Here is a 25,612-nt window from a genome sequence, read left to right as displayed (position 1 = left end):
CAGCGCTCGGGGCGCCCCAGCCCGGCGGGCAGCGCGCGCGCTCCGGCCAATCAGACACCAGCTGGGACACGCCCCTTCCGTGCGCGCAGGCGCCGTGGGCCAGGGGCGGGGTGAGGAGGGACCGTGTGAGGGCAGGGCCGGCTCCGGGTTTGATCCCGCTCCCGGTGCCGGTTCTGTTTCCGCTCCGCACCCTCTCGCTTCCGGGACAGCGGCACATCATGGGCTCCCTGCGCCTCCTCGTCCCCCGCTGGTGCCGCTACGCCTCCCCCGCTGGGCTGCGGGCGCAGTGCGCAGCCCCCGGGATGGGACCCGGGCAGGCGCCGCTCCTGTCCCGGCCCCCAGGCCAGGGCCTGCTGCCGGTCTGGAGAACGTGCAGCTCCTCCCAGGCCTCCTCCAGACTGCCCGGCAGCGACCCGAAAGACATCAGTGCTAGAAGCTTCGCTGGAGCTGCCGAGGAGCAGAAGGATGACGATGATGATGTTGATGATGAAGGTGTGGAGTTTGGGACGCTGTCTGATAAATTTTCCTCTAGGAAATATTACCACAAAACCACAGCGTGCTTTCGGGATTTAAAGCTTCGAGAAGAAGGAGAAGAAGAACCAGAAAGAAAACCTCGACGTGGCCCTAAGAATACTCCATACTGGTACTTCCTACGGTGCAAGGCTCTCATCAAAGAGGACAAGGTTTGAGCCCAGCTCTTCTCTTGTTTTTAATAGCACTGATGAAAGATGCAGCTCTGACTTGCTGTGTATCACTTGGTATCTTTACTGAAAGAATTAAGATAAGAATTTCCTGTAGAATCATAATAAAACAGTTTGGGTTGGAAGAGACCTTAAAGACATCCAGTTCCACCCCTTGCCATGGGCAGGGACACCTTCCACTATCCCAGGGTGCTCCAAACCATGTCCAGCTTGGCCTTGGACACTTCCAGGGATCCAGGGGCAGCCACAACAACCTGGGCAACCAATGCCTCACTTCCCTCACAGTAAAGGATTTCTTCCCAATATCTAACCTAAGTCTCTCCTCTGTCAGCTTAAAACCATCCCCTGTCCTGTTACCACATGCCCTGGTCCAAAGACCCTCTCCAGCCTTATTGTGAGGAACCCCACACTTTGTAGGACTTGCACTACAATCTGCCCACAGGTGCATTTATTAATACCCATTGTAGTTGATTCTCTTGCTGCCTGTTGATGGATTTTTCTCATCCTTGTAGCTGGCAGAGGCTCTGGAGCTGTTTGAGGTGCAGATGCTGAAGGAGGAGCGTGTCCAGCCAGAAGAAGGCAATTACACTGTTCTCATTGGTGGCTGTGGCAGGGTTGGATATGTGAAGAAGGCATTCAGGCTCTACAATGATGTAGGTTTAACTTCTCTCTCAAAGTATTTTCTAAGCTAGAAGTATTTCAAGCATTCAGTCATGTTTATTTGTCTCCAAAACGCCTCTGTGTTAGTGTTGGCGCCTTCTTAAAAAAAAAGTTTAAAAATTCAAGCTGTCCTTTTGTAAAAAAGCCAGTTCAAGTCCTTCTTCTCTTCCTTCAGATGAAAAAACGAGGGTTGATCCCCACAGAGGCCACTTACACAGCCCTGTTCAATGCCTGTGCTGAGTCCCCCTGGAAGGACTCGGGGCTGCAGAGCGCCCTGAAACTGCGGCAGCAGCTGCAGAGCAAAAACCAGGAGCTGAACCTCATCACCTACCACGCCCTGCTGAAGGTCTGTGCCCTCTGCTCAGACCTCAGGATGTGCTTGGATGTACTCAAGGTAAACTGGTTACTTTTCTCCTATTAAACCTATTCTGTGCTGTGGTTAAAGCTCCTGGAAGTTGGCACGTTGCATCAGGTTTTGATTTCATTTCCAGCAGAGGTAATTACAGATCATGTGTTTCTGTTTAATTGATCCTTATTGTCATACAGTGAAATTGTATGTACCAAATACAATTGGTATTGGTACCAAAGTCTAAACTTAATTACCTAAGAGCAGGCAGTTTTGGCTTTAAAACTGGCTGGGTGTGTCCAAAACTTGTTACACCTATCCCCAGAAGACGAAGGTGGTTTTTGACTTCACCACACAGAGTAACTGGGAAGCTTAATGCTCTCTCTGCTCTTTTCAGGAAATTGTGCAGAAGGGCCATGTCCTCACAGCTGAGACCTTCAGCTTCCTCCTCATGAGCTGCATAAAAGACACCGAAAATGGCTTCAGATTTGCCTTGCAGGTTTGTCTTGTGTTCTGAGGGGAGGGAAAGTGCTGCTGTGTTTAATTCATCACCTGAACACTTGGAAATAGCAGTGGGGTGGTGGAATGGGAGGAGTTCAGCTCCTCCTAGCACGAGTTCTGCAAACCAGACTTTGCTCAGGACATGTCATACATTGTACATTCTGTACATGCTGTACATTCACTCCTTCTCACACAGATCCTATTAAGAGATGTGCTTACAGGCTGCTAGAGATGCTCCTGTTATTTAATATCCATCTTCCCCTGTTCAGGTTTGGCAGCAGATGAACAAGCTGGGAATCAGGGCTGACAGCCACACCTACAACCTAATGCTGCGTGCAGCCAGAGACTGCGGGATCGGCAATCCCGCTGTGGCCTCCAGGCTCCTGCTCAGCCCCCCTGAGAACCCACCTCAGCTAAAGCTGCCACCTGGCAGGAAGGAAAAGGTGAAAAATCAGAGGAAGAAGGGATCAGAGAGTGCTCCTGTCCAGCTGGATGTGGAAGCTATGGAAAAGCAATTGTTTCAGGAGAGTTCAGTGCAGCCCGAGGAACGGATCCAGCCACGAAATAAAGATGTGGCTGGGGCTGAAGCAGAACCAGCTGCTCCTGACAGCCCCAGAGTCACTCACAGCAGGGCTGGAGCCTTGATGAGGAGAGCCCAGAGTGAGATGGAACAGGAACAGCCACACCCAATCCAGAAGCTGCCTTTGTGCAACCTGCCCAACTTGTTGGATTCCAGGGTGGCTGACACAGCCGTGGTTTCCCTGGGGACAGTGGCCACACCATCCCACAGACTGGCTCTGATGGGGGATGTGGAGGGATTCTTGAACAAAATGAAAGAGGACAATGCAGAGCCCAACATTAAAACATTCACATTACTGGCAGAGCTGGTGGAACCCCAAAGCCCCTCAGAGTCCTCTCTGCTGGCATTGCTGGATGATCATAAAGTAAAAGTAGATGTGACCTTCTTTAACACTTTAATGAGGAAGAGAAGTAAACTGGGAGACCTGGAGGGAGCAAAGGTGAGAGAAAAACCTCAGAACCAGCCTCATCACCACCTGATGTCTCAGGCTTCTCTTTTGCTGAGACCCATTTCTCTGTCCACAGCAGAAACTGGGATCTCACACCATTTCCCACAAGGTGGTGCTTGGGTTAATTTCTGAGTATTTATGGATTCTGTTCTAGCATGTCCAGCCCCCTGTCTGGAAAGCTACAGTAAGAATTTTTGGGAAGTGATGCCAACACTTGTATCTTGCAGAGCATGCTGCCAGCTCTGGTGAAGAGGGGACTGTCACCTAACCTCCACACATTTTGTAACCTGGCAATTGCCTGCCACAACCAGCAGGATGGACTGCAGCTGCTCTCGGATTTGAAGGTAATCAAAGAAAACTGCTCTGCTGCTTGGGGTCTGGGCTGCAGGAAGAGGCAAAGTGAAGTGTTAATGCTTTTTAAAGACCTGATGAGGTTTTTGTGATGAGTGGTTTTGTTCTCTTCACAAAAACATGCAGCTCCAGAGTAGCTGGAGCTCAAGTGGTCTGTCTTAGCTTGTGCTGGCACTGCTCAAGCTGCTTCATAGGTCCTGTGATGAGAGCTGTAAAAAGTAAAAAGTGCCTCTCTGCCTTTTCCTTCCTGCACTAGTCAGAAGGTAACTTGTTTACCCATAGCATTTGCTCTTTCCAGAGGTCTGGAATAACCCCCAACAAGCACATCTACAGCAGCCTGATAGCTGCAGCTGTGAGGCAGCTGGATTACAGTTACCTCACGGAGATCCTGCGGGACATGAGGAACAGGCAGGTGCCTCCCAATGAAGTCATCATCCGGCAGCTGGAGTTTGCAGCACGGTACCCTCCCAAATTTGACAGGGTAAGGAGCCATGACTGGCAGGCTGTGAGGGCATAAATATGATGGTTTAATGTCTGCCTGAGTGTCCTCTGGGTTTGCCTGGTCTGATTGATGATTACTTGATCACTGTTTCTTTGTAGGATCTTGCAGCTCCTGCAGGCTGGTGCTGAAGTGAGCTCTCATCTAACAGAAACTTGTTCTGGTGGGTTTCTCTTTGCAGTACAAGCACAAAAACCCATACCTGGAGAAGATTGATGGTTTCCGTGGCTACTACTACCGCTGGTTAAAGGTGATGGCTGGAGAGGAGACCCCCCACCCCTGGGCCAAGTACAGGACAGCAAAGCCTGGGGGGCAGGACAGCGAGGCAGAGGCTCTGCAGGAAAAGGGAGCAGGATGCTGAAGTTTCAAGTTCTTCCAGCACAAGGAAGATGCATGACTTGCTTCTTTGAACTGGCTTGTAGTAAAGCTGCTTTGTATCCCCAACCCCCAGCTCTTGCAATAGTGAAATAATAAAATATTTCCTTTTAAGGAGGAGCAAATACATTTTCAGTGAATTTCCTTCAACTGCTGAGGATTAGATGGGCTGTAGTTTAGCAAATTCCGTGCAAAACAAGGAAGAAGCAAAATCAGAGTTAACAGGGGCTTAGCTCAGTGCTGGTTTTGTCTGTGTCTGTCACTTCACATGTGACTTCTAAATCTCTAGACTGCTGGCATTCCTGAAGGGATCTGTGCATTAATTCCAGGTTACAGACCTCAGCAGAGAATTCCACTGAAATGCAGCTTCCATCTGCACATGGTCAGGGAAGAACCCAGACTGGACATTTGGGAACTGTAATTCCTTTCCACACAGCCTTTTAAATTGACTCAGTTGAGAAAAAACCCAGAGCAGCTCACTGTACAGAGCAACCTTCAAGCACCCAAAACACATCCAACAGGAGAAGAGGGGCACAGGAAAGTTTCACCAGAAGACCACAGCACTCTCTCAGGAAGGCAAGCTTTATTTTAAAATAAAAGGCTACACAAAACCCTACTCCAAAGCACCCCCCCATTTATGCACGATCCAGGTGATCATGCTGATGCTTTAATTTAATACAGAAATAGCCCATCACAGAAAATGGCTGTAATTGCACTCATAGTCCATTGAGGAGAAGGAGGAGGGTGTCCCTCAGAGTTCAAAATACAAGTTTGATGGCAGAAGGCTTCATCCAGAGCAGCCTCTGCATCCACAGTGAGTGCACTCAATGATTCTGCCCTGAAAAACAAACATGAGGAGGGTGTTAGAGCCAAGCACAGCCAGAGCAGCAGGCTCAGACCCCCAGGCAGGGAATGGCTCTGGGTGGGAAGGGTTTCCACAGTCTGGTGTTATTTCCCATACTTTTAACAACCTTAAATGAATGCCAAAGCTGACAGTAACTTCAGCACCAGCTGGACACCAATTCTAGCAGCAAAGGCAGAGGAAATGACCAGGAATTACAGCACTACTCTGCTGTCCCTGGGCCGGGAGAAGTCAGAACTACAGCAGGGCAGAGGAACAAGCTGGAGACTCACCACTTCCAGCTTGCTTTTGGGGACCCTGCAGATGCAGTTGGTGCCAAAGTTGGTGTCCCGAGTCTGGATGCAGCGCAGGCAGCAGAGATTCTCATAGCCCTGCTTCTTCCACTTGGCTATCAGGTTTTTGTCAGCGTAGCCCTCCTTGATGCAGTACTCATAGAGCTCTGGGGGGAGCAGACAGTCACAAGTTATCAGGAGATACCAGCTGTAGTAACCAGCAGGTAGAGCTGGGCAGCTGCCAAGCCTTCCCTCCACCCTCCTTCCCCAGAAACCTGCTCCCACCAGCTGCCAGTTCAGTGGCATCCACAGGTGAACACCTCAGTCACTCCAGTTTGGCCCTGCCCTCCTCACCTCTGCTGATTGCTTTCCTCTTGTAGAAGAGATCAAAGATGTAACGTGTTTTCTGGTGGTGGATCCTGAAGATGGGCCAGAGAGACTCCACTTTCCTCTTCCCTTCGTGTGGCTCCGTCTCAGCTGGGAGGGAACACAAACACCAGGTGACCAAGTGCTTCCCTCACTCACTCTGCAGTGAACTGTTCCAAGAATGCTCATAACTTTATTACATGGCAGGGATAAAACTGAGATTAATGGGAGGAGACTCAAATGAGAGAGACCTGACCTGGAAGAGCTCCTTTAGGATATAAAACCAGTGGTAATGGGATGACATGACCCACACTGGGATCAGAAGTGACTTCACCTTACAGGAGCTACCACACACCCATGAGCTTCATCCCCCAACCAGCTGTAACCAAACCTCTGTGCTCCATAACCTTAAAGTTAGGGACCAGCATGGCCCAGGATCAACCTGCAGCACCACTGGAGGCACAGACACAGAAAAGGTTCCCCTGTATTCATGAAGCAGCTCTTGTGAGCCTGTTTTGGGGTCCCATCCCTGAGAACACCCACTCACCTTCTCTCATCTTCTGGTCCAGCTCGTCCAGCGTGGGCTCGATCAGCTCCCAGCCATCCGGGGGAGGCTTCCTGCTCCTCTTCACTTTGGGCATTGCCTCGGCAGCGAGAGGGCCAAAGGCGAGGGGAACTGCCAGCACTCCCTCGGAACCACTGGGGAAACGGAAGGGATTAGAATAAGAATCCCAATATTACCAGGTAGATTGTGCCTGGGCCAGTCTGACCCTTGCTGCTAGGCCAAAGGCAGCAACTGTGGTGTATCACCCCAGAAACACCTTTAGCTTGCTGGAGATTGCAGCTGGGCACTGAAACAAGTCCAGGCTTGGTAGGAACTCCGTTTATCTCAGGAGGGAAGGCTTCAGGCGATGGTGAGGAGGAAAAGGAGACGGATTCTGCCGGAGGGTTATATCCAGAGCTTTATTCCATGGTTACAGAGGTCTGAATGTAGGCAACAGCTCCAACAGAACCGCGAGCACATGGTCTGATTACCTTTTAAAGCTCCCGGGGGAGGGGAAGGGAAGGGGCAGGTGAGCCACCAACCAGGTGGGAGGGGCAGGGTCTCAGGGGAGGATGACACCCAGACAGGCCAATGACCTCTGGGCATAGGGGCATCTTTTGAACTTGACACGACGACCTTCCTGGAATGTTAAGCCTGATTGACAGGACTCACTCAGCAAGGGGGCGAGGGGGAAGGGAGAGAGGTATAGGCACACCTGGGAGGTGACCTGGAAGTCTAAAACAGGACATTACAACACACCGCAACAGGAAGGAAATCAACTGTCAGATATATTTCTGCTAAGGTTTGTGTGCTCCCTTCCTGTTATGAACAAAAATTCAGTTGATTTTTTTCTGTGAGAAAAAGGTTACCACTACTGCTGGGCTGCTGCCTGTGTTATGGTAATTACGGGTCGTTGTTGTTAATGGTTGTTTTTGTATTAGTAAAAGCCCTGGCTGAGGCAAGGTAATGCCCCTTCTCTGAGACAGTAACGGGTGGGGACCTTCCCGAACAGTGAGGAGAAGAGACCTGGGTGGGGGGGTTATGCAAAGTGACTCCAGGACCAGCATGTTGTGGGGGACTACGGCTCCAAACGTACTGAGAAAACCCCAAAAACAACGAGCCAAATAAGAGTTGGGAGACTGGAGTGATGTCTGGACGTGAGGAGCCGAGTGCTGAGGCTGCAGAGATGCGGAACACCTTCGGAGTCCCTCTCGCCCTGACCACGGGAGTCGTCCCCAGCGCCGAGACTGAGAGGTACGGCGCCGGGAAAAGTAACATCGGATGGGATCACCACGCGATAAAGGCTCCCACGAGGGCCTGATCCCCAGCTCTGCCCCGAGTGGACAAAGCTACGCTTATCCTCCTCCTCTGAGTCACCCTGGGAGACACGACGGGAGACTGCAGGCCCGCCGAGCTGCCCAATCCTGAGCTGATCACTTTTTAAAAGGAGAAGTCTCCTGGCCCTGTTTATTTCACTGCCCGTTTTCCACTAAGGATAAAATTGAGCTTTTACGTGAAAAGCTCTGTGCCTGCCGCACGATAAGTCAGTTTTTCTCCTCAGCAAAGCGCGGCAGCCGCTCCTTCTCCGAGATGACAGCTCCGGGCAGAGGCCGCCGGCCCGGCCCGAGAGCCCCACAACGGAACCCGGAGCCGGCGGGCTGAGGGGAGGCCGCAGGTCCTGGTGCCGATTCCTGTGCGGACCCCGGTCCCTGTCCCTGATCCCGGTCCCTGATCCCGGTCCCTGTCTCTCTCCCCGGTCCCTGATCCCGATCCCGATCCCGGTCCCGCTCACCGCCGCTCCCGTCGCGCCGCCGCCGCCGTCACCCGGGGTCCTCTCGCAGCCGCCCCGCCCGTGGCCGCGCCCCTTGGGCTGCCCCGCGCGCTGCCTGAGCAAAGCGCTCCCCGCCGCCCGCGCCGCCGCCCCGAGAGAGCCGAGAGCCGCCGGGGGGAACCGACCGCGCTGTGCTGCCCCGGCGGGAGCACCGGGAGGGCGGCGCTGAGGGCAGCGCAGCGGCGGCGCTCGGGCAGCCCAGCGCGGGGGCCTCCGCTGGGGGCGGTTCCGGTTCCGGCGCCGCTCGGGCCGGGGGGGCCGCGCCGCCATCGCCGCGATGCCGAAAGGTGGTGGGGGCCGGGCCGGGCCGGGCGTGCCCCGCGGGGAGCGGCGGCGGGGGGAACACGGGACACGGGAGAGGAGGGGGCTGAGGGCCGTGTGTGTGCGCCGCCCCGGCCCCGGCGCGGGCAGGGCTCGTGTTCGCCCCCGGCTGTGGAGGTGCCGCGGCGGCTCCGCTCTCCCGGCCTTGGCGGAGCCTGCGGGGGTCCCTTTCCCCCTCACCGGGCCCCAAACGCGGCTCTGTTTGCGCTCTGGAGAAAGTCTCGTGCTCCCTTTCCCCGTTCTCGGGGGCTCCGGGGCTGCCTCGCCGCGTTCCCCCGCCCCTCACGGCGCCGGGCCCGGCCCGAGCCCCCCAAAGCGCCGCGGCGGCGGCGGCAGCGCCTGGGGGTGCCCGCGGCCCCGGGCCCGCTCCGTGTGCTGGGACGGGAACTCCCCCGGCTCGGGGCGTGGGGCTCACGGGGAGGGGGAGCCGCCCCACCGGGGGCACCGGGGGCTGGCGGCCAGCCCGGCCGGGGCTCGGGGCTCCAAAGGCGGCTCTTTGATGCTGCCGCGGGTTGGGTGTGCGGAGCGGGCACGGACTTGCTGCTGCTGCTGCTCCCGGTGTGATTCAGGAGCGGGGATGGGGCACGGCCGGGCTGGATCCACCCAGAACCTTCTCCCCGTGCACCATCCGCAGAATTGGCTCTCGCGAAGCCGGGCACACGCGTTAAAGCCAGCCCGCATCGTTCCTCCTCCTCCTCCTCCTCCTGCAGCTTGCTCTGCTTTGTTTCATCAGCACTTCCTAGCCTTTAGCACCAAACTGATTCTTGTTTAGATTTTATTGAGCCACTTCGTTTTGGGTCCATTTGCACAGTGATAGGAGATGAGGCTGAAGCTTTCACGTGGTTATTGTGAAGGCAAAGAACCATGGCGGGTTATAACCCCATTTTTCTTATTTAAATGCCTGTAACTCAGGATTTCCTGCTCTTCAGTTCATTGTACAGATTTCAGTGTTTGATTCAAACCTTTTGCTTTTAGGAAGAAGAGGGGCTTTGGTCATTTTCCCCCAAGTCAGTGGGAGTTGTTGGATTGGCAGAAGAGTGGATTTTGGCACTCACTGTTTAATATAAAATGGAGGGATATAAAGAAGCTACTAATAAATTTTACAGGATTTTTTAAAATTAATTTCCCATTTCCCCCCCCTAATACTTTGATTTTAAGAATAAGAGATTCCATCAGTATTATTCCACTGTCTTCCATTTAAATTCCTTAATTAGGCTGTTTAAAGCTGAAGACAAATGTGTTTGAATGTGGGCCTGCCCAGGCACCACTGGGCTTTGCTGCAGGTGAAATCTGCAGGTGATTCTGCTCTGCTTTAAAAGTGCTTCACAGAGGTGGAGAAGAAGCATTATCCCTGTTTTCAGATGGGGAAACTGAGGCACAGAGCTGCTCAGTGGTGTTGGACCAGCTCCCCGTGTCTGATGTGAGGTCTGATCTCCCTGTGGGAGCAGAGCCCCATCCCTGCACTGTGCTGAGCTCTTGTGGGCTTCATTCTTCCATTTGCTTCTTTTTAGGCTTTTAGCATAAAATAATTTCTCTTTAGTTGCTTCTCCCCCTTATCAGCAGTGTTTATTTGCAGTTGTGAGCAGTTTGTGTTCCTTGGTGCTGAGCCCAGTGTGGGGTTCTGGCAGAGCTGGGTGAGGAGCCCTGGCCAGGCTGGGAGCACAGTTTGGCTCTTTGGGGTTGCTGTGTCCCAGATGTCGCTGCTGTTCCCTCGGGGTGATGTCAGGAGCTGGGCAGGGAGGTCCTGTCTCCCCAGGAGCATTCCCAGGGCTGATCTCCTTCCAGAGGTGCCAGAGCTCCCCTGTGGGATGGCTGGGAGCAGACAGACAGACAAACTCCTGTCTGCCTGCACCAAAGCTTTGCCTGTGCTTAGGGTTGGAGAGCCCATGAGCTTCCCCAGGGACTGGAATTTGGTCTCTGCACTTCCCTGTCTTTTGGGAAAGTATCTTAGGAATTTCTGTAAAGCTTCACAGTGAGATTTGGGGACAGAACTAAGGCATTGTGAGAGTTTGTCTGTGCTGAGCCAGGAAAATTGGTCAGGAAATATTGGATCTCTGAGGCTCCCAGTCCAACAGAGAGCAGCTCTCCCATGGATCCCACACAGTGCCAGGGAGGGAGGGATGGATGATCCCTCATCCCTTCCCATCCCTGTAAGGTTCCCATTGTCCTTGGCAGGTGAAATGGGGAGGATGAGGCAGATCCAGAGTTCCCTGCTCCTCCCATGGCACTCCAGGCCTGCTGCAGTGGCAGAGCTGCCCTGCCAGAGCTGTTTGCTTTGTGCCAGTCTCTCTCCCTCACTCAGGGCTGTGGGTTGGCTCTGTCCAACTTGCTTCCCAATTCTTTGGGCTGGAATAAGCAGAGCATTGGCTTGAGGGGAGCATTAATGGCTTCAGCAGTTCATTAATAACAGAATCTGGAACTTGGGGCAGTGCCAGCCACAGTGACTCCCCTTCTGGGTTCCTAGAGCTTGTTTTTATTTTTCCTAATAAAGCAATGAAACTGGAGGCTCCTTTTAGGACTCCTTCAGCTCCCATTGTAATTCCCAAAGCTTTTGTCCAATTAGCTTCCTATTTTTTCCTGGCACAGTGGGAGTGGTTAAGCAGCCAAGCTTGTTGGAATGTTGGTTGTAACCACAGGAACACACTGTGATTCCTCCTGTGCAGGAAACTGGGATCTGCTGTGGGACTGAGCATCCCCTTCCAGCCTGGGAAGGGAATTGGAGAGGCACAGGCAGGGAAGGGTGATGTCAATAATCCCAATTCTCTGTGTCTCACCTAAAAATCTTGGAGCATTTCACCAAGTTCACTGGGGGGTTTTGTGTAGGGTCTATCAGAGGAGTTATTTTGGTTTGTCCTGTCCACACCTAAAGTCCAGAGAGTGCTGCAGGAGGAGCAGACCTTTCTGGAAGTTAGCACTAAACCATTTGTTATTTTTATTGTTCTGTGCAGGTAGAAAAGGAGGCCACAAAGGCCGAGCAAGGCAGTACACGAGTCCCGAGGAGATTGATGCCCAGCTCCAAGCAGAAAAGCAAAAGGCAAGGGTATGTGTTTGCTCCTTTGTGTGCTTTCTGTCCCAATTCCTGCCTTTTCCAGCCTGGTTTTCACTGCTCAGGAGCAATGGCAGCTTAGCCAAGTGCTGCAGATCATTCCAGCAGGGATCACAGCATGGATCCCAAACATCTCCAGCTGGGGAGGCTCCAGGGTATCACCCAGTCTGGTTCTGAGGCCTGGGAGAGCACCCAGGGCAGCACTGGAAGGTTGAAGGACAGGGAGCTGATTACACAGCAGCTCTGGAGGTCTTTTTTCCCCATATTTTATCATTTCAGTCTCCAGTGTCAGCTCATTTTTTATCCATGTTCTGCAGTTTGGCTTTGGAGAACAAGAGCCACATCTTGACATGTTACTGTATATTGAAATTACTCTTTGCCCTCTTTCTATCATAGATTTATGGACCAAACTCCTTTTACTTCTTCCTGAACACATGATTTTCATATTTGCCTCTGCTTTGTAGGAGAGATAAGTTTTCTGTGTGGGTGTATTTCTGTGCCCCAGCATTGGACTGTAACAGTTCCCCCCACTTCCACCACGACCCGACTGCTGTCATAAAACCCTTGGCTGCATTTTGGGGCTCTTGCTCTCTTTAATCCCAAGTTATCACAGCTCTGGTGACACTCTGATGTTTTCTGTGACTTTCTGGAAGTGCTGCCTCAGCCCAAATACACAATTCCAGCTGAGGCCTCACAGCACTGACCACAGGAGGATAATTACACCCCATGTAGGAAATCCTGGTGAATACCTCTGAGATGACTCTCAAGCAGTTCTGAGCCATAGTGTTGAGTCCTTTTTAATGTTTTGCCCAGCTGCAACTCGAGATGATTGTTTGGTTTACTGCTTAGCCACATATTCCAGCTTCATGTTGGATTTCTTCTTCCAAACTGTAACTCCTCTTGGTTGGTTTCTGATCCCACCTTCTTGGTTTCATGCCATATTTCCAAATTCTGAAACCACTGATGAGTCTCATCCTGTTTTCCAAAATAATTCCAACTCCTACCAGTGTGATGTCGTTCACAAACTGTGTGAGTGTTCTCTGCTTCCATGTTGTTAATAAAAATACTGGAAGTGGAACACAAAAGCAGGACCCACTTGAAATGTGTGTCTTGTTTCACAGCAAACCAGAGAACTGCTCTTTGAGAAGGATTTATTTTTTGTGATGATCCATATCACATAGTGATGGTTACATCTAACACTGATACATTAAGGAAAGCTTTTAAAATCCCCTACAATTAACAAAATTATTCCTCTTACTGTTCCTTGCTCATCCACTTTGCTGGTTGTTTGATGAGAGATGTTGGTATGTAAAACAAGCTGTTCACACCCATGCTTGTTCTTCTTATGATTCAGAAATTAATTCCCAGGTTCTGACTGGTGGAAGCTGTGCTAAAAAGGCTTTAATTCCTTGGATAATAATATTCAGGTTGATGGTTGTCAATTTTCTCCTCTAGGTGTTTTTATTTATCCACAGGATAAGCTCAAAGCTGCATCCATGTAGTTTCCAGTTTCTGAGGTAGTGTGCACTGGGAGCCCAGGCTAAAATTCTTCTGGAGAGCTTTGATTTGGGGAAAGTAAAGTGCCAGTGGTGTCTTTCTGAGTCATTTTCCTGTTATAGAGAACAGCAGAGTTGTTTGGAGGTGATGCTGAGGAGGAGCCCTCATTCTGTGACAGCCAGACCCCCTTGGTGGCACAAGGCCACATCAGGAGCACCAGTGCTCAGAGCTGGCTCATCCCCCCCAAAATCTCATTTAAGAGCTGGGTTTGGGGTTTTTAGTGACATAAATTTCCTCTGATTCTGTAGGAAGAGGAGGAGCAAGAAGAAGGAGGAGAAGGAGCAACAGGGGACCCTAAAAAGGAGAAGAAATCTTTAGATTCGGATGAGAGTGATGAAGATGATGAGGATTATCAGGTACTGCATTCTCAGGGCACTTAATGTACCTAATACTTGGGCTGGGGGGGGATGCACACTCTGCATTCTGAGCAGAGCCACCTGGAGTGCATTTTTTGTAGAACTACTTTTAGAAACCAAAAAACGCTCACTTGACAGCATTTTGCCCTCAGAATGAGAACTTGTGAACATTTACAAATGAAATACAAAGACAACAGGATTTTTAAAAAGGCTGAAGGTGCCTTGATTCATAAATGATTTGTAGTAAAAGCTTGCCTTGTGCTTTTGGGGTGCTTTGCAGTGTGTTTGGGGTGGGAGAGCTCCTCAAGCTCCCTCTTGTTCTTGACAGCAAAAGCGCAAAGGAGTGGAGGGGTTGATAGACATAGAGAACCCCAACCGTGTCATTCAGACAACCAAAAAAGTCACTCAGCTGGACCTGGACGGACCCAAGGAGCTCTCAAGACGAGAGAGGTGAGTGTTCCCTGCTCACCCTGCAGTTTGGTGCAGGGAGGTGTTTCCCCTGCTCTGTGGCAGTGTTTCAGAGACATCCTTAGAAGTGTATTGCTGCCTAAGGCAGGCACTGAGCAACAGCAGACTGAGCTCACTGTGCTTCAAAATGTGGTTCCTTAGAAACTTCACAGTTGTCTGTCCTCTGGGCTATCCTGGAGCCAGGCAGCCTGCCCTGGTCCTCTGAGAGAAAGGGATTTAGGCCATTCCTTTCCTGAGGTTTTATGCCAAAAATCAGACCTAACAGAAACCCTGAAATCACACTGCTGTGAAAGGGATTTAGGCCATTCCTTTCCTGCAGTTTTATGCCAAAAATCAGAGCAGAAATCCATTAACCAGAGGTCACTTTGGATCCACTTTAATTCTGCTGCAGAAGGTTCTCTAGTGACAGGTAGCAGTTTCCCAGATTCCAAATATTTTCATCTGGCCAGATTAATTATCTGAAACCCAAAGTTTAATCTTCTAGTTTCATTTAGCAATGGTAAGGTTTGGAAGGGAAGGTTTAATCTTTTTTATTTGGGATAGATTGCTTCAGCAGAAGGACACCTTTGAGGGTAAGGCAGGGAAAAACATGTCACAGTTCTTGTGATGTGGGGCTAAATCATTTCACCTCCTTGTGTGTGGAGGAAAGAAGGTGGAAATAATCTCTCACCTCACCCCTGTTAAAACCCTGCAAATAAACAGAACCTGTGCTTGAAAACTGGTGAAGGACCCCCAGTTTTGGGTTTTTTACTGGTTGGAAAGCCCCACTCTTGACTGTTCCCCTGAATACCCTGGTGACTGGTATGTTTCCTTTGGGCAGAGAGGAAATAGAGAAGCAAAAGGCAAAAGAAAGATACATGAAAATGCACCTAGCTGGGAAAACAGAGCAAGCCAAGGCAGACCTGGCCCGATTAGCCATCATTCGGAAGCAAAGGGAAGAAGCTGCCAGAAAGAAAGAAGAAGAAAGAAAAGGTTAGAGAATAATTAATCATTTTCTCCTACCTTTCCAAGAGGCACACATCCCTCCTCTGAGCCTGTGTGATGTTGCTGAGTGCCATCAACTGCCCTCAGCAAAGCCAGGCTCAGCTGTTTCCCTCTCATAAAGTTCTTGCTTTATAAACCAGGGAAACAGAGAAGGGAATTGCCCTGGATATCCATCTTGTCCCCTGCCTCCCAGGCAGTGCTGGCTCCAGTCTGGGGGTTTGGCAGGCTCCTTGTGCTGGGTGATTTGTGTGGTTTGTATGCGGGGTTCTGAACTGCCCTGGGAGTTCCCAGTGCTCCTTCCCTGGGAGGTGTGAGCCAACAGTCTGAGCACGGCTCCTTGGTGCCTTCCACAGAGAAATTTGGGCATCAGGGTGATTTGGGGACACCTGGAGAGAGGCCAGGGATGGAAGGGAACAACAAGAGGGGCTGTGCCTCTTACCTCTGAGAAATTGATGGGAAGGGTGGGATTTTTTCATTACCCAGCTGGCAGGGTTCAAATCCCTGGGGCTGCCAGAGCTCCCCCAGTCCCTGATGTGCACCATGAAATGATGAAACTCTGTTTGTTGTTCTCCTCCCCAGCAAAAGACGAAGCAGCCATGGCAGGTAAAAGACTGCAGTCACTATCCCTTAACAAGTAAGCACAGGCCATGCAAGAGGAGGAAACACCAGGGAGCTGTGCCTGGTCCTGCCAGGAGCTCTGCCTTCCATCGCTGCCACGCAGGGCACCCTGCAGCATTGACCTCACCTCCACCTCCAAGAGACACTGACGATGTGTTTGTCCTCATCCTGGCACAGATTTCCATTTGGGGTTAGGGGCAGCTGCTCTCTGCAGTGCAGAGCTGTGCTGGACAGCAATTCCCTGTAACAGTTTGGAAACATGAATGTTTTTGCTGTTTTTAGGATCAAGAAGTCATAGACGGTGGGAGGGGGGCAGGGTGGGAGGGAGCTGTGTGGGAGGGGAGGTGCTTCAAATACTAGATTGCAAGAAAAATAGATTGTGGGGTCGTTTGGGGGTGGGGCATGGGGTGGGGAACTGACTTGGTATGAAATCCCAAAGGATAATGTATCTGAGGAATCCAGTTGGCAAAGAGCCCATCAAATTTTGCTGCAGGGCGTTGCAGTATAAGCTGGGAGCCTGACTTCATGGACATCTGGAGTGCCGTTCCTTCCTGGATTCATCCCTCCTTTCTTGCAGCCAGTCTCCCCTTTTCCCTCCTCTTCATTTTCTTCTTCTCCTCCTTATTAGGGATAGTGCCAGTTTTTAACCACATCATCCTTTGTTTAAAGGAGAAAAAACAAACAACATTTATTGTGTCAGATCCAGATGGAAAAAAAAAAAAAACCAAAAAGCAAAAAAAAAAAAAAAAAAAAAAACTTGATCAAGTTTAAAAACCACCAAGAGAACTTGTATATTTGGCTGATTAAACTGTAAGTTATCAGAGCTGCTGTGGCCTCGTGTGTGTGTGAAGGGCACAGCTGGGGGGTCCTGGGAGAGCTCAGCTGCACTGGGGGGCTGCTGGTTGTGATGTTTGGGGTTTGGCTCTGGGTCAGGAGCTCCTGAGCACACACAGCCTGAGGGAAAAAGCTTTTCCTGCTGATTCTGATGGATGTCTTGCACAATCTGTTTACCACGGTGGAGGAAACAATTACCCTCAGGCCATGTCTGGCCTGGTCCCCAGTCACCTCCCCTCAGATGTCACAGCACTGTCACCTCCTCTCAGATGGCTGTGGAGGGGACCAGCTCCAGCCTGCTGTGCCCCAGGGATCTGGGAGCCCTGCTGCCAGCCTGTTCAGGGACACCAGTGCTTCCCAGACTCCCCAAAGGCTGGACATCATCCAGCCCCAGGGCTTGGAGCTCTGGAAGTCACAGGGAGAGCAGTTGCAGCTGTGGAAATGAAGGGTGACAAACAAAGGATTTGGTCTTGTGCCTGGCTGCAGGGACTTGGGCACAAGGGTGTGACACAGGACTGTGCCCCAGGGAGTGTCAGTGTGAGCTGCTGGCTCAAAGCACAGCTCAAACCAAGCCAAGATTTGGGGTAGGAAATGCTCCCAGGGAGCTGTGGGAGATGAGCAGGTGCTGCAGGAGAGGTGCCTGTGCTCTCAGCTCCAGCAGGGAGGAGCTGGTCAGGTGGGGACAGCCTGGCATGGGACAGTGGGTGACCCTTGGAGCTCAGGGAGGTGGATGGGGAAGGACAGGGGGAGGTTTTGGGATGGAGCAGGGCAGGAGCCACAGGGGAGAGGGTTGAGGGTTGTGAACACATGGAAAGGGGTGGAAAAATCTTCTCCAAGTAACAGCTCCCACTGACTGAGGGCTGGAGCAGAACTCAAATGTCATTGTCCCTCTGCAGCCACTGCTCCCATCCCAGGGCAGGGGAAGGTGCAGGATTAGCTGGGCAGCCCAAGGTCTCTGAGCTGGCTCCAGGTTTGGGAATTGCCCACCTGCCAGGACTTTACCAGGGAACTGAGAGAATGATAAACCTGTGCTCCCTGGCCACTTCCATCCTGTGCCCTCCATTTTCCTCAACACCAATCCAGGTTTGAAATGGTGCTGAAGCAGGGAACAGAAAAGTGACATTCCTTTTATCCCCACAATCCCAATTCCTCCTCAGCACTGGTGGCAGAAAGGATTTGACATCTATGGTGAGATGTGGCACAGCACTGTGTTCTGCATTGATCACACCTGTGTTTGCACTGAACTTGTTCTAAGAAAGTGCAAAAAAAGAAAATAATTTTGATTTACTCAGGAAAATCCTTTATTTGCTATTTCTCCAAGCAATGTATGACCAGCATCGGGAAGGATGGTAACAAAAATAGTAAGAAAAATGGAGGTTTTGTGTCTGGAAACAGCCACCAGGGGTGGCTGGCAGCGGGGACAGGCACTGGTGGCAGTGTGGCACGGCGTGGGGGTGGCACAGGGCAGCAGGAGAGCAGGGGCACAGCAGGGGCACAGCAGGGGCAGCTGGAAGCTGGGATGCCCTTCCCAGGTGGCTCCTTCATTTGATCTTGAGATCCTTCAGCGCCGACTCCAGGCTCTGAAATGAAACAGGAAATGAAACAGGAGGTGTCCAGCAGCTCATGGCCTCCCAGAGACACTGGAGGTGGCTGGGGAGCTGGAAAGGGGGAACCCTGAGGGGTCCACGGGGATTCCTTACCTTGACGTCCCAGATGCTCATGCCCCCGTCCATCCCTGTGGTACAGAACTGGGAGCACTTGTCCTTCCCACCAGTCAGCACTGAGATCTGGCTGTGGGTGCAAGGAGGGAGCAGGAATCAGTCCCAGGGCTGAGCCCTTAGGGGTGGGAATGGGGCTGGACCCCCTCGTCTCCCCCACAGTGCAGGAAGGTACTGGGGATAGACAGGGACACTTGGGGATACCCAGGGATGCTCCAGGACCATCCCAGCTTTTGGGACTAGACCTCTGTACCTCCCCGTCCCACATCCAAGGATTCTTTGGGGATACCCTGGGAAATTCAGGGGTACCTAGGGCTGTCACAGCTCCTCGGGCTGGAGCCTCAGTCTCTCCCTCACACGTGCTGGGATGCCCAGGGACATTCTGGGGATATCCAAGGATGCTCCAGGGCTGTCCCAGCTCCTGGGCACACCCAGGGACCATCGACCTCGAGGTGCCCCAAGCCTGGCCAGCCCCACCTGATGCTGTTCTTGTGCAGGGTGTCCAGGGTGGCATTGGCCGTATCCGAGCTCGCTTTCTTGTCCAGGTTCTGGAAGCGCTCGCGGGCGGTGAGGCCGCGCTGGGAGCTCTGCTTGGGCACGTCCAGCTTCCCCCCGAAGCTCAGGGCGCCCTGGCTCTCCTCGTAGGTGAACAGCATCGGGCAGCAGTCGTGGCCCTGGGGAGCAAACCCCAAACCCGCCCTGCTCAGCACCCCGGGCGGCTCCGGCCGCGGCTCCCAGCCCGTGTCCCTCCCTGCCCGCACTCACCGCGGCCACCAGGCTGTGCTCGGTGATGAAGGTGACAGCCAGCAGGGGCAGCGTCTCGGTGCACAGCGAGGCAACGCTGCGAGGTGTGAAACACGAGCTGAGCTCCAGCCTCAGCGCTGAGACTGGCACAGCTCATCACACGGGGGGAACCCACCAGGGGAGACCCCACCTCCTCCACCCCTGGTGACCTGAGGACGTTCCAGGTCCTGGGGCTGAGCCCTCTGTGTCCTACACCCATGTACAGGGATGCTCAGGGGATACCCAGGGATGGTCAGAGATGATCCAGGGATGCTCAGAGATGCTCAGGGATACCCAGGGCTATTTCCAGCTCCTGAGGCTGAACACTTCTACCTCCCCCACCCAAGTACAGATGCTCAGGGGACACTCACAGATGCTCCAGGGATATTCTAGGACTAAGCCAGCTCCTGAGGCTGAACCCTTCCATTACCCAGACACACATGCATGGACACTGGGATTGCTCTTGGCCCAACCCACCCCAGATACCTCCATGCCCGTGTTGGTTTGGGGGCCAAGCCCTGCTGCCACCCCCAGCACAGCCTCCCCCAGTCCCCCTTCGTGTCCCAGCCCTGCTTACGCCATCTTCCTGCCAGCATCAGCGAGGCACAGGGTGCTGTCGTGGCTGACCCAGGCCACGCGGGAGCCGCTGGCAGAGAAGCTCACGCTGTGCACCCACCCACAGCTGCTGCTGGACTCGAACATCAGCTCCCCAAAGGGCATCTTGGAGCCCCAGGGCGTGGGGCTGGGCCGCTCCTCCACCTCCTTGATGTAGGCTGAGAAGATCCTGGCAGGGAGAGAGCCTTGCATGTGTGCCTGGATGCAGGATCTGTGCCACCCTCATCCCTGCCCCTTGGTTCAGTTGTGTGACTCAGTTTCCCTGGCAGAGCTCCTAGGGTGTCCCCCTACCCCCTATGGGTGCTGTACCCCTGGGATGGTGCCCAGACCTCCCTGCATCTCCCCAGTGCTCCATTCCCTGCCCCAAACAGCCCCTGGGGTGAAGCCTGCCCCCAACCCATCCTTGGGGATGCATGGGTCCCCCCGATCCCCCAGCCCCTTCTCCTCACCTGCACTTGAAGTCACAGGAGCCAGCGGCCAGGAGGACGTTGTTGGGGTGCCAGTCCAGGCTGAGCACCGTGGAGCGGATGGGCTTCTTGATGTGCTTGCAAACCCACCTGTGTGCAGAGGGGGTGGCAGCAGAGGGGCAGCATCACCATTCCCAGAGCCCCCCTGGGATTTTGGGGAACTGCCTGGTGTTGTTTAGGGCTCCAAATGTGCCAGGAGCTGCAGTAGCAGCTTGGGCATGGGGAGTCCATCCCTCCATTTCCCCATCTGTCTCCACCTCCAGCTCCTCCAGTTTCTTATTTCCCCATCCATCCATCCATCCATCCATCCATCCATCCATCCATCCATCCATCCATCCATCCATCCATCCCCCTCAGGACAGACCCCCTCAGAGCCTCACCAGTCGTTCTCCTGCTCGAAGTAGCAGATGGAGATGAGGCGGGAGCCGCTGCCCACGGCGAATTTGTTCTCCCTGGGGGACCACTTGACGCAGCGGGCGGCGCGGTTGATCCTCAGGATCACCAGGGTGGGCTTCCAGACGTTGCCCTTGAGGGTCCACACGTAGGCGTTGCGGTCGGTCCCGCACGTCACCAGCCGGTTGCTCTCGGGGGCCCAGTCGATGCCTGGAAGGGAGAGGGGGATGATGGTGGCCCGTGGTGGCCCAGGGAGCCTCAGGAATGGCAATGGTGGCACTCAGGGCTGGGGGTGTCTGAAGGTGGGGTTGTTCTGGGTGGTCTCTGCTCCACAGCTCCTCTATGCCCCAGAACATCCCTCCCACCTCAACCCATCCCACCCCATCTCTCTCATCCATCCATCTCATTCCACCCCATCCCTTCCCATGCCACCCACACCATCCCATCCAACCATCTCTCCTATATATCCATCCATCCACCCACCCTACCCCAATCCTTCCCATCCATCTCAATCCATCTCATCCCATTTTTCCCATCCATCCCTCCTCCTCATCCCTCTCCACCTCTCCCATCCCATCCATCCCACCCACACAACCTGTTCCATTCTCCTCCACCCCTGCACAAGCCCCATCCACTGGGTGCCAGTGCCACGAGCAGGGCTGGAGCGGCTCTGGGACACCATCCGTGCCCCTGTCCCCTCTCCCAGCCACGACTCACCTGTCACCTGCCCATTGTGCTCCTTCAGCTCATGCACTTTGCTCCACTTGGCCCCGTCCTTGCGGTAGATGTGAACTTCGTGGTTGTTGGGGCACAGGGCGATCTCTGGGGGTGACAGTGGCCAGGACAAAGCCCTCCCCTGGGTCACAGGCTCTGCAGGCCAACCAGAACCCCCCCACCCCTTCCTGGGCTCCATGTCCCCACCAAGCCCCTAACCCTGCTCCTGCACATTGTCCCTATGGGAAGGGAGAACCCCACAGCCCAGGGTCAGTGCGGTCCCATGGGGCTGGTGGGCTGAGACAGGGCAGGACCGGGACTGCTGGGGGTGCACAGCTCCCAAAAGCAGCCCCATCCACCGCGCCCCGCCTGCCCGGCTCCCGGCCGCGGCACAGAAAGCGCTTTTTGTTCTCCCTCATCCCCCGGGCCGCGCTCGGGAAATGCCATCGCCCGTGAATCACCGGCTCCGCTCCCGCCTTCCCTCCCTCCCCGGCCGCTGCCTGGGGCCGGACGCTGCCCTGGCACCCCCGTGCCCGGCTCGGTCCCGCACGGGCACCGGGGACACCGGGATGGGCTGTGCCAGCCCCCAAACCCGCCGGTGGCAGGATCTGCTCCCCCAAACCCGGCCCCCAAACCCGCCCGTGGCAGGATCTGCTCCCCCAAACCCGGCCCTGCCCCGGGGATTTGAGCCCGGACAGTGCCCGGGGATCCCTCGGGAATCTCGGGCAGCCCCAGGCGAACTCACGGGTGCGGTCCTTGTTCCAGGCATGGCAGCTGATGGGCTCCAGCAGGAAGCTGTGGTAGGCCATGGCTCACGGGCTGGGGACAGGGACAGAGCCCCAGGCTGTCAGGACAGGCTGCTGCAGCCACAGGGGTGAGACCCCAGCCCCACAGAATGATCCGTCCCTCTGGGATCAGCCCTGTGTTGCAGCCCACCGTGTCTCTCAGCCAAGGAGAGGGTTCTCCTGAGGATCTCCAAGCTCAAACTGTCCATTTCCAGGAACTTCCAAACCCCGCTGTCACCCTGCTCCAGCTGCCTCGGCACACAGGGAATGGTGCCAGCAGCCCCATGTGCACGCTGGGGTCCCACCATGGGCAGCACCTCCTCTCTCCAGCCCAGCAGCGCCAGATCCACTCCCTCTTTCCACACCTCTCATTTAGGAAGGGCCAAAGCCCCACGGAGGCATTTCCATCCCATCAGGACTGATCCCTGCTCCGGGCTGGGCTCCCACCAGTCCTGCTGCTCCCCAGCTGCCATGGGATGGGGAGTTTGTGCCAAAGGCCCCCCCAGGTGCCACGGGAGCAGGAAGGGCTCCAAGCAGCATCACAGCCCCTTGACCTTCCCGCCCAGGGAGGCAGGGAAACACCTCGCCAGGGTGTGGCTGGCGACGGCAATTACTCACAGCCTGCTCTCGGCTATTTTGGGAACTCCCCGAGCACGTCCCGTTTTCTTTGGCAGCAAAAACGTTACAGGGGAAGGAAAAAAGTCCCTCTTAGCAAAGCTCCATCCCTGAGCTGGGGAAAAGAAAATCTGAGGAGCTCCATCAGCTGCCTTCTGCATGTGGAGAAATTCCAGAGCTGATGCAGGACAGCCCGGCTGTCACACAGGACATGGACATGGATGAGGAGGCAGTTCCCTACCCAGCCCCACTGATCCCCTGGAGTGCAGCACAGGGTGGCCCAAGGGGGAACAAAGCTGCTGCTGCCACCACAGGACTCTGCCTCGAGCCCTGAGGATGGAGCAGGATGGACAAAACCATCAGCGACAGGGGCATTGCAAGAGATCAGGAGAGGAAAAATGTGTGAAAAAGGGATTTGGCTGAAATGGGCACCCGGCTGAAAGGGCTCCTGGGAGGAGGGATGGGAGGGAGGACACACCGAGGAGCGTTCTGGCTTTGACGCTAGGAAAACAGCAATACTTTTACTTTTTCCGGGTGGTTTGGGAGCTCAGAGGCACTAACCCTCCTCGCTGGGGTCCCTGCTGCTCCCTTGCCGAGTGCCATCGCGAAGGGACGAGCTCAGCCGCCGGGCCAGGGACGGAAACCTTTGCCAGCCACGGGAAGGAGCGAGGGCTGCGAGGGCCGGGCCGCTCCCGGCCGCGGGTGGAGTTTTAATTTCCCCTCGGCCCCTTCAGAGCCCTTTTATTTCCCCTCGGCCCCTTCCGAGCCAGTCCCCGCTCCTGGTGCCCCCCTGGCCAGTCCTGCCCTGCCCAGAGTGACCCCCGGGGCTCGGCGGCCCCTTCCCAGCTGGGAAGAGCAGCACAGGAGCCGTGCTTACATCCCCCACCGCACCCCAACAAACCAGAGGCTCTTGAGGGAGGAAAATGGGAATTTTCCGAAGGCCAGACAGGGCGGGACTGGGAGCTGGAACAGCTCCGTTATCTCCCCAGCCAGCCCAAGCAGTTCGGAAACATCCTCGGAGGAGATAACCAAACCTTGGCAGAGCCCGGGGCCGGGGGCTCCTCCCAGTCCCGGAGGAAGCCGCGCACCCGAGGAGATGGAGTTTGGGTTTTACGAGCCTGGCGGGGTGGCGGGAGCAGGGTTTGCACCCAGTGAGGATCCTGCTGGAAGCTGGGACCCCCCGAAACTCTCCCCGGACACTGTGGGGGGACCCCTGCCCCACCAGGACCCCAACAGCGACTCCCAGAGCCCCTGTGCTCCCTGCGGCAGCTGAAGGTGTCAGCCCCTGTTCCTGCCGGCCACGCTGGGGACACCCAGAGCCCAGTGCTGCTGGGGGGGTACCCTAATTTCATCACACTGCAACAGGACCCCATGAGCCAGCCTGGCCCTGAGGGGACAGCCCCGTCCCAGGGCAGAGGAAGGCGGCTCTGAGCCTCCTCTTCCTCGCACCGGGCGAAGCGGGGAGCAGCTGATTCCCGAGGAGGGGAGGACAGATTGTGGCAGCCCTGTCCCTGCCGGCATTAACCCCGAGGGGACCTCACAGGAGGACTCTTTCCATCCCCCCAGAGCTGTCAGACCGCCGGCAAGAGAAAAAACCCTGAACCTTGCTGACAAAGCTGGAAAAAAACCCCAAATATCCAAACCGCAGCGACAGCGATGCTCGCAGGGGGCAAGGGGCTGCCTGCACCCCCCTGACCCCGGCCCGGGGGGACCCCCCGAGCCCAGGAGCGGGGTGTGGGCGCCAGGAGCGGTGACAGCCGCTGTCCCAGGGACAGCCCCGGCTCCGGGCGAGCACAGAGCCCTCCTTACCTTGCTGGGCTCGGTTCCTGTACGGCGGGGCTCGTTCATGGACTCTGGGCAGTCGACACGAACGGAGCCCGGAGCGAGCGGCGGGAGCTGTGCCTGCCCCGACCGACTTCCCTTTTCCTCTCCGAGAAATGCAACCACTTCCTTACGTGGGCGTTGGGGGAGCCGAGCGCCTCTGGGGCGCCCTGCCCCGTGCCTGCGGCCGCAGAGCTCCGGCACCGCCGCACGTGGAGGGGCCCCGGGCCCGGGACGCTCCCGGCCCTCGCTGGACGTGGGCAGCGCGCCCTGGGTGCTCCAGGGAGGACAGAGCCAGAACAGAAGGGAAGGATCCCCGCCGGGATCTGGGTGTTGCTCACCCCCGGCCCCGATGAGTTTTCAGAGGGATGGGAACTCCCCGGTGCCGGTGCCCACCAGGGAACAGCCATGCCCGGAGCGACCCGCCCGCCGGCATCGCCTCCCACGGCCGGGGAGAGCCGCGGGAGCCCGCGGAGCCAGATCCGGCCGCCCTCAGCAGCAGCTGCTGCTGGTTCCTGCATCCCACAGAGCCCGCTGGGACCCAGAGCCAGGCTGGCTGTGCTCACCATGCCCGTGTCCCCACGCAGCAGACAGCCAGCCCTCTGCTCTTGTCACCTCCTGCTTCAGAGCAGCTCATTTTTATCCCATTCCTGCCTGGATGCACTCATGCCTTCCCTTCTGGGCATAGGGATGCACTCACTCACCCCCTTCCCTCTCTGCTACCCCCCAGATCCCCTGACTGCAAGAAATGAAACACTGATTATTTTACGTTTAGAAGGGAGAGGAAATTGTAAAGGCAAGCCTGACTGCCGGGGAGAAGGTGGGAGACACAAGGAAACCAGAGAAGGATCCAGGTCTGTGATGGAGAACAGCGGCTGCCACTCACAGCTGAACTTCCACAGTAACAGAGCTGAGAAACGAGCAGGGTGTGAAGCAACTCTGATTCCAGAGGAAGTGGTAAATTTAGTCATTGGGGTTTTTTTAAGACACTTCTGCATTTTCAGCAGAAATGACAATTTTCAGCTTTGTAAAGCAATGCCATGAGCTAGCTAATCCCCTCAGAGCACAGCAAGGCAGCAACAACAGGAGGAGGAATACACCCTGTGAATAAAGCTGTGTGCAAATGCTTCCATGAGCTCCTGAGGCTCAGAGCTGAACTGAAACAGATACCTGGGGACAGA

The 25,612-nt window shown here is 54.9% G+C and overlaps 4 protein-coding genes across 5 annotated transcripts; 2 read left to right on the top strand and 2 right to left on the bottom strand.

Moving 5' to 3' along the window:
• Positions 1-136: 136 nt before the first annotated feature.
• Positions 137-4,567, top strand: PTCD1 (pentatricopeptide repeat domain 1). Its single transcript, XM_058816362.1, has 8 exons — positions 137-683; positions 1,214-1,354; positions 1,537-1,755; positions 2,105-2,206; positions 2,478-3,227; positions 3,464-3,580; positions 3,886-4,068; positions 4,268-4,567. Exons 1-8 carry the CDS (start codon positions 219-221, stop codon positions 4,445-4,447), a joined length of 2,157 nt encoding a protein of 718 aa, XP_058672345.1. The 5' UTR covers positions 137-218; the 3' UTR covers positions 4,448-4,567.
• Positions 4,568-5,035: 468 nt separating this feature from the next.
• On the bottom strand, positions 5,036-8,369 carry BUD31 (BUD31 homolog). 2 transcript variants are annotated; one of them, XM_058816179.1, is made up of 5 exons: positions 8,298-8,369; positions 6,509-6,660; positions 5,950-6,072; positions 5,596-5,762; positions 5,036-5,299 (listed from the first exon to the last, which is right to left on the bottom strand). In XM_058816179.1, the coding sequence occupies exons 2-5, from the start codon at positions 6,600-6,602 to the stop codon at positions 5,249-5,251; spliced, it is 435 nt and encodes a 144-aa protein (XP_058672162.1). In that variant the 5' UTR covers positions 6,603-6,660; positions 8,298-8,369; the 3' UTR covers positions 5,036-5,248. The 2 variants fall into 2 exon arrangements, with proteins under 2 accessions (XP_058672162.1, XP_058672163.1); XM_058816180.1 differs by lacking the exon at positions 8,298-8,369 and adding an exon at positions 6,783-7,617.
• Positions 8,370-8,491: 122 nt separating this feature from the next.
• Positions 8,492-15,988, top strand: PDAP1 (PDGFA associated protein 1). Its single transcript, XM_058816160.1, has 6 exons — positions 8,492-8,623; positions 11,606-11,697; positions 13,509-13,616; positions 13,945-14,066; positions 14,905-15,056; positions 15,648-15,988. Exons 1-6 carry the CDS (start codon positions 8,614-8,616, stop codon positions 15,704-15,706), a joined length of 543 nt encoding a protein of 180 aa, XP_058672143.1. The 5' UTR covers positions 8,492-8,613; the 3' UTR covers positions 15,707-15,988.
• Positions 15,989-17,803: 1,815 nt separating this feature from the next.
• ARPC1B (actin related protein 2/3 complex subunit 1B) lies at positions 17,804-24,726 on the bottom strand. The gene is made up of 10 exons (XM_058815977.1): positions 24,420-24,726; positions 21,956-22,029; positions 21,214-21,318; positions 20,484-20,706; positions 20,086-20,193; positions 19,599-19,805; positions 19,004-19,079; positions 18,716-18,912; positions 18,221-18,311; positions 17,804-18,100 (listed from the first exon to the last, which is right to left on the bottom strand). Exons 2-10 carry the CDS (start codon positions 22,017-22,019, stop codon positions 18,062-18,064), a joined length of 1,110 nt encoding a protein of 369 aa, XP_058671960.1. The 5' UTR covers positions 22,020-22,029; positions 24,420-24,726; the 3' UTR covers positions 17,804-18,061.
• Positions 24,727-25,612: the final 886 nt, after the last annotated feature.

This window comes from Ammospiza caudacuta, chromosome 17 (assembly GCF_027887145.1).
Source record: "Ammospiza caudacuta isolate bAmmCau1 chromosome 17, bAmmCau1.pri, whole genome shotgun sequence".
Classification (NCBI taxonomy): Eukaryota; Metazoa; Chordata; class Aves; order Passeriformes; family Passerellidae; genus Ammospiza; species Ammospiza caudacuta.
The sequence above is the reverse complement of the archived record's forward strand: the minus strand, read 5'-3'. Positions and strand labels throughout refer to the sequence as shown.

Excerpts from the sequence above, each read along its gene's own strand:
- PDAP1 (XM_058816160.1), top strand. Across the intron at positions 11,698-13,508 it reads CAGAAAAGCAAAAGGCAAGG|GAAGAGGAGGAGCAAGAAGA; the intron begins GTATGTGTTTGC and ends CTGATTCTGTAG. Across the intron at positions 14,067-14,904 it reads GAGCTCTCAAGACGAGAGAG|AGAGGAAATAGAGAAGCAAA; the intron begins GTGAGTGTTCCC and ends TCCTTTGGGCAG.
- ARPC1B (XM_058815977.1), bottom strand. The coding sequence starts at position 22,019 with ATGGCCTACCACAGCTTCCTGCTGGAGCCCATCAGCTGCCATGCCTGG. Across the intron at positions 20,707-21,213 it reads GCACAATGGGCAGGTGACAG|GCATCGACTGGGCCCCCGAG; the intron begins GTGAGTCGTGGC and ends TCTCCCTTCCAG. Across the intron at positions 18,913-19,003 it reads AGCACAGCCTGGTGGCCGCG|GGCCACGACTGCTGCCCGAT; the intron begins GTGAGTGCGGGC and ends TTTGCTCCCCAG.
- PTCD1 (XM_058816362.1), top strand. The coding sequence starts at position 219 with ATGGGCTCCCTGCGCCTCCTCGTCCCCCGCTGGTGCCGCTACGCCTCC. Across the intron at positions 3,228-3,463 it reads GAGACCTGGAGGGAGCAAAG|AGCATGCTGCCAGCTCTGGT; the intron begins GTGAGAGAAAAA and ends TGTATCTTGCAG. Across the intron at positions 4,069-4,267 it reads ACCCTCCCAAATTTGACAGG|TACAAGCACAAAAACCCATA; the intron begins GTAAGGAGCCAT and ends TTCTCTTTGCAG.
- BUD31 (XM_058816179.1), bottom strand. The coding sequence starts at position 6,602 with ATGCCCAAAGTGAAGAGGAGCAGGAAGCCTCCCCCGGATGGCTGGGAG. Across the intron at positions 5,763-5,949 it reads GAGGAAAGCAATCAGCAGAG|AGCTCTATGAGTACTGCATC; the intron begins GTGAGGAGGGCA and ends TGCTCCCCCCAG. Across the intron at positions 5,300-5,595 it reads CCAAAAGCAAGCTGGAAGTG|GGCAGAATCATTGAGTGCAC; the intron begins GTGAGTCTCCAG and ends TTTGTTTTTCAG.